The 6,000-nt window shown below is 42.5% G+C and overlaps 1 protein-coding gene across 9 annotated transcripts in view; it reads left to right on the forward strand.

The window, feature by feature from the left end:
- Positions 1–5,234, forward strand: part of klhl17 (kelch-like family member 17) — an 85,902-nt gene extending 80,668 nt beyond the window's left edge. For all 9 annotated transcript variants that reach the window (XM_072586184.1, XM_072586179.1, XM_072586187.1 and 6 more), the window contains one exon: positions 1,221–5,234. In XM_072586184.1, the coding sequence (XP_072442285.1) occupies positions 1,221–1,449 (229 nt within the window). In that variant the 3' untranslated portion in view covers positions 1,450–5,234. The remainder of the gene's footprint in view (positions 1–1,220) is intronic.
- Positions 5,235–6,000: the final 766 nt, after the last annotated feature.

Raw genomic sequence — 6,000 nt, forward strand, 5'->3', positions numbered from 1 at the left:
GTGTGTAAAGCGAAATTTTGAAAAGCGGGCAATACCTGTAATGCTGACCCAACTCATGAAGCCCACACCCCACGAGTGAATTTTAGAAGAAATTAATGTTGGAGACCCCTCACTTCCCATCTTCAAGGCATCCCAATCCCTGAGAGCCATCATCGGTTGTTGTGAAGGAACAAATTCCACCTGGCTCACTCATGTCCTGTTTTGGGGATGGAAATTGCCATCCTCACCAACGTTCCTTGGAACTGTGTTTTTTTTTTCAGGTGGACAGACCTCCGGAGCAGTGCAGAGCCATGACTTCTGAAACTGGAAGTCAATGCTCGGAATGGCCTCTGGCTGTGCTGCGTGGAGAAAATATTGGTCTTTACCTGGTCTGGCCCACAGCAGGGTGGTTGACTCTGGTTTGCTCAGCTAGTTCAGAAGGCACTTCAAGGGCAATTAGGGGTGGGCAACACATGCAACACTCTCGTCCAATGAACAAATAAAGGAAAATGGTTATAGAACCCCTGCAGTGCAGGTGGAGGCCATTCAGCCCATTTCGGTCTGCACCGTCCCTCCAAAGAGCATCCCAACCAGACCCACACCCTATCCCTGCAACCCTTTATTTACCATGACTAATCCATCTCACCTGCACATTCCTGGACACTACGGGCAATTTAGAATGGCCAACCCACCCTAACCTGCACATCTTTGGACTATGGGAGGAAACCGGAGCACCCAGAGGAAACCAACACAGACACGGGGAGAATGTGCAAACTCCACACAGACAGTCGCCCGAGGCTAGAATCAAACCTGGGTTTCCTGGCACTGTGAGGCAGCAATGCATACCATTGTTTCCATCCTTGTGAATTTTTGACACAATCCACACATACAAGTCACATCCTTTGCAGGTATCTAGCATCTTGGTACTCACGTGGTTATGTAGTAAAGCAGTGTTCCCACTGAATATGTGTGCGGGTTGGTGATGGGGTGTCATGGGTCAGGGTGCTCTTGTGTGTTGGAGCATTCATGTGACTCAGTGCTAAGGAGTAAAGTTTGAGCTCATCTTTGGACTCTCCATAAACGTCATTAATATTAGCAGTGTTTCCTCTGCCTCTGTGCTGATGAGCGAGCTCTTTCAGGGGTGAACGTAGGAAGCTCCTTCAGATGATGAGAGTTAGAAGTGGCTTTCAGAGTGGCAGTAACTCACTTTTTTTTTCCACTTCTGCTGTTTTCCTCTTCAGGAGCACGCACGACCTTGTAGCAATGGACGGGTGGCTTTATGCAGTTGGTGGCAATGACGGGAGCTCCAGCCTTAATTCCATTGAAAAATACAACCCTCGCACCAACAAGTGGGTGGCAGCTTCATGCATGTTCACACGACGAAGCAGTGTGGGCGTCGCTGTGCTGGAACTACTGAACTTCCCCCCTCCGTCTTCTCCCACGCTCTCTGTCTCTTCGACCAGCCTCTAATGCCAGAGTCCCAGCCAGGCCTTACCTCGTGATGAACACGGTCCTTTTGGAAGCAGCCAAAGTTTGCTGCCCCTGGATTTGTGACGAGGAAGCTCTGGGTGCTGTTCCTCCTGCTCGACAAGAACAAAAAAAACGGGCTGGATTGCACCTGAAGTGGTGAGCGTTCTGTGAACAAATCTGAAATTTGCCAAAAACAGGCAGCGTCCGATGAATGATACAGTGCACCTGCCCACCTGCAATGGTCTGGTCACACAACCTGAAAGGTGTCATTTGAGGCCGAGGAGGAGTCAGGTCTGAAACCTCCAATGTTCAGGTGGGGGGAGGGGGGGAAACTGTGTTTTTTTTTTGAATGCCCTATCTCTATCGTAAGAGTTGGCACTGAGAGCAACGCTGCCGGTGTGTTGGAAAATTTGGCAAACGACAGAATCTCTCCATAACTCAACACATCACCACCGGGAAAGTGCAAGCTGTTGTTATTTCTGGAATTTTATCTCACGTTTTTCATCGGTATTTCCACGGCATGATGCACAGTTCTTTAATTCCAGTGAAAATATATGACAGCCCAACCTTGGCTGTAATGGCCCAGCAATGGACACTGACCACTCTCTTTGAGCCCCTCTCCTCCACAACGCCACTTTTAATGACTTTTTGTTTAAAACCTCACTCTGTTATCTTCAAGGCTATGTAGCATAACTGATTATACGACATATCAACTCCTTCCTGAGTACCTTGATTAACCAAGGTAGACGATAGCAGTGCACAGAAGATATGACAAAGAGAGCTTAACAGCTGAATAGACCTAATTATTCCACCTCTTTTTGTACTGATCAACAAAAATCATTCAAATTGATTACATACCTCGTACTTTTGGTAAAATATAATCTCCAGGAGATTCTACTGTAGCACTTGGATTTTATCACTCAACTTCTCATTGACAGTACAAGTTACCACTGACCAGAGGTGATAATGTGGGTTTAATTTAATTTTTATCTTTTAACTGTGAAGTTTGTTGTCTTTTTATGCATTTTAGTTTTTTTTTACTCTATTATGTTTCTGTGTATTTTACTTAAATGATTGTCTACCTCTGGTCAGGGTACTGTTGCCAGATAGAAGGGCAAAGAGGGGATTTTGCTGATTTTATGGGGAAGGTAAGGACTGGGGATGAATCCAATAAGCATTGTGAATAATGCTTTCTTCCCAAATAATGAATAATGCTTTCTTCCCAAATTTCTCTTCAGTAGCACGGACAATACGTAATAATGAAATATAACGCAATTTACCTTTTTTTGGTTTTCGCCCATGCCATTTTGGTTTCTCATGTTACTATGCCTTTTAGGCGATATGTTTTCATCTGTTTCTGTAGCAAAGCCAGTGTCGCGTTAAAAGCTACTTTTAGGTAAATGTCACTGAGTCAGGTAGCTCCTCAGTGTGCGTACAATCACACAGTGTGTGCCGAAAATTCCCATCATGCAAATGGTATCATTATTTTACATGCTCATGCTTCCGAACCTCAACAGATTCCTCCGAGTTCTCGAGATGGATGATTGGGTACGGAGGGGGTAAATCAATAAGGATAATGTCAACTGGGACAGGTCTTGTTACCACCCCCACCAAAGCCTAGGGCACAGGAAAGCTTGTCCTGCTGCTAACTCCTGTCTGGGGCACTAGGTTGAGGACATCGTCAGATTTGACTGTGACGGTGTTGTAGTAAAATAGTCTGCCAACTGACAGTTCGGTAGGGAGATGGGTGGCATTGGTGTTCCTGATGAACTGGCATAACATTGGTCACAGTTTGTAAGACAACCCCCTCCCCATTTTGCATCGGTTTTCCAAAGATGTAATTGTGGCCAATCAAGTGAGATCAACCCCTATGTTCTATCACAACTCTCGATCACCGCCATGAGGTGCTGGAGAGCCATCTGTATTTGAACTGTGACCCCCCCCCCCGGTGCCAGCAGTTTATTTTAGTCACCTGACCTAAAATCTTGGAAGTACTCAACTTTGAGGGTAGAGTCATCTCCACATCCCCGGAGCAGTAGCTCTCTAACAAAGCTTAAATTGGCAATACTTGGCACGGCTGAATAGATTCTCTCTCTCCCCATCTCATTACTCATTAGCAAAGCCAATTCCACCTACTTTCCCCTTGTTCTTGCATTCGCCAGTCATCCATCTGTAGTAAATGTAAAATAGGTAAAATAAACCTCATGTACTGGGTTACACTGAACGTTAATAAATGAACCAGCTAGCATGTAAATAATTGCTAAAGTAAATCTAGGAAGTGTATGTTTCCAGCAAAACAGTCTCTTGTTGTACAGAATGCAGTTGTAAAAGGGGTTTGACTTTGGGTTTTACAGTGATTTTCACCATGGTTTCTAAGGAAATTATTGTCAGTTTTGAAACCAGACCTTTTCAGTAGATTACCAAATAACAGTTAAAATGGGCTTGAAGTTGTTGAATTCTAAATGTCCATGTTTTTAATTGTTTTTGTTCCACAGTGAGTTTCTGAAGATGTGTTAACTCAAACCCTATAGAATATTGTGCCAGATATCCACACGATGGTTTCACCAGCCTTCGTTCTCTGACTTCAATGAACTTTGCACCTTGACTCCATTTGTCTTTGTTATTGTCCGTGGCCTCCATATAAAATATTCTTTGTCCAACAAGGCTCCAGTCATCTACATCATGTAGTAGGTTTCTATACAATAGAACTTTTTAAAAATTCCTTCCATAATTGAACAAAATGCAATATTTGCGCTATGCCATCCTTGTTTGTAACTGTTTCTGTCCTAGACACCTTGACTGGAACAATTAGATTATCCAAACACGAACTGTTTGTGTGATAATTCAACCCATTTCCAACCTGTCTCAGGCCTTGGGAAAACATGGTTAAGTTTCTCCAAGAGCTAAGAAGTTTAATCCTATTAATTTTGTCATTTATGAACTGACTTACAGTATAATTCTTTTTTAAAAAAAAAGGCACATATGTTTAATTTAATAAGAAGCTTCACTGTAAGGCATGGAAAATGTGTACAGCATCTTTTTAGCTCTTAGCAAAGCTGTTATTAAATGAAAACCAATACTTACATCCCTCTTTCAGTCAGATATTTGGGAAACTACATGTGCACTGTGCAGTGATTTAGAATGTGTTTGAGTGAACCTATAAGAATTGTGGGTACTTTTGGATATAGTTTCACGACTATGATGTTTACCTGTCAGATGTTTGGAACCTTTGCCTTGTCCCTTCAGGGTCAGCTTCAATGTAGCATTTCTACTCCCACCTCCCCACACTGAAAATCAAAGTAGATTTATCTGCTTCAGAGATCCCTCGCTGGCACAGGGAGCTAGGTTTCAGGTTAGTTTGTGCAAGTTGGTAAGACAGGCTGCAACAAAGGTACAAATGCACAAACTTGTCGGTCGTCAAAATAGTTGATCCTGATTTATTTTTCTGAGATTACAATTCACGAACGGTGTGTGTGTATATGTTTGTGTGTGTGTGCGCGTGTGTGAGGTTTTTTTTTTGTCAATTAGATAATCAGACCTGAACAGAATCTAGTACAATGGTTTTGTTTTTACGTGTGCAGGTATGAAGAAAATGACATGTTTGAACAGGGTGGGTGAAGCACCGTGGGTTTAGTTTAATTTACAGTTAATATATGTGAAACTTGTCGCTTATTTATATGTAATTTATGTTGGCAATACTTGTGTGAAATGTTTTCATTATCTTTGCACTACACTTTAAAGAAAAGCAATACAAGATTATGTGTGAAATAAATGTTTTTCCATTATTTGGCAAAGTTATTTCTTTTTTATGTGAAGAGAGCTGTCAAAGTATTGTGTTTGAGGTTTTTTTTTACTGATTCCAATCGATCGGCGATGGGAAATACAGTGTTACAGAGGGACGGTCAGTGGATGGATCTTGGTTGGATGCTGTTTGGAGGGTCGGTGTAGACCCCCAGGCCAAATGGCCTCCCAGCTGTACTGTAGAGATTCTATATTTTTAAAAAATTCTATCCTCTCTGAGTAGAGGAGCCCAGTTTATTATTTTATATTTGTGCCTTCTAGTTTGGGATCCTCCCACAGGAGAAACATTCTCTCCACATCTGCTGTGTCCTAATTTTAAACACTTCATTGGGATATCTCCGTTTCCTCACTTCTGTAAGTTCCAAACCGTTCAATCTTTTCTGATGGCTATAATCTGGGAAAGCAGGTGGTGTAGTGGTAATATCCCTGGCCTAGTATTCCTTAACCACAGGTGAATATTCTAGGGATATGGGTTCAAATCCCACCATGGTGGATGGGGAGAATTGGAACCCAATTTATCAAAAATAAACCTAGAATAAAAACCTAACTTAATGCCGGTCATGTTGTAACAACCCTTCTGATTCACAAATATCCTTTAGGGAAGGAAACCTGCAGTTCTTACCTGGTCTGGCCTACATGTGACTCCAGACCCATGGCAATGTAACTCTTAACAATGATGGGCAACAAATACTGGCCTAGTCAGTGTCACCCACATCCCATGGACAAATTAAAAAGAAAACTCTCAATTCT

This window comes from Chiloscyllium punctatum, chromosome 16, assembly GCF_047496795.1.
Source record: "Chiloscyllium punctatum isolate Juve2018m chromosome 16, sChiPun1.3, whole genome shotgun sequence".
In the NCBI taxonomy this organism is placed as follows: domain Eukaryota; kingdom Metazoa; phylum Chordata; class Chondrichthyes; order Orectolobiformes; family Hemiscylliidae; genus Chiloscyllium; species Chiloscyllium punctatum.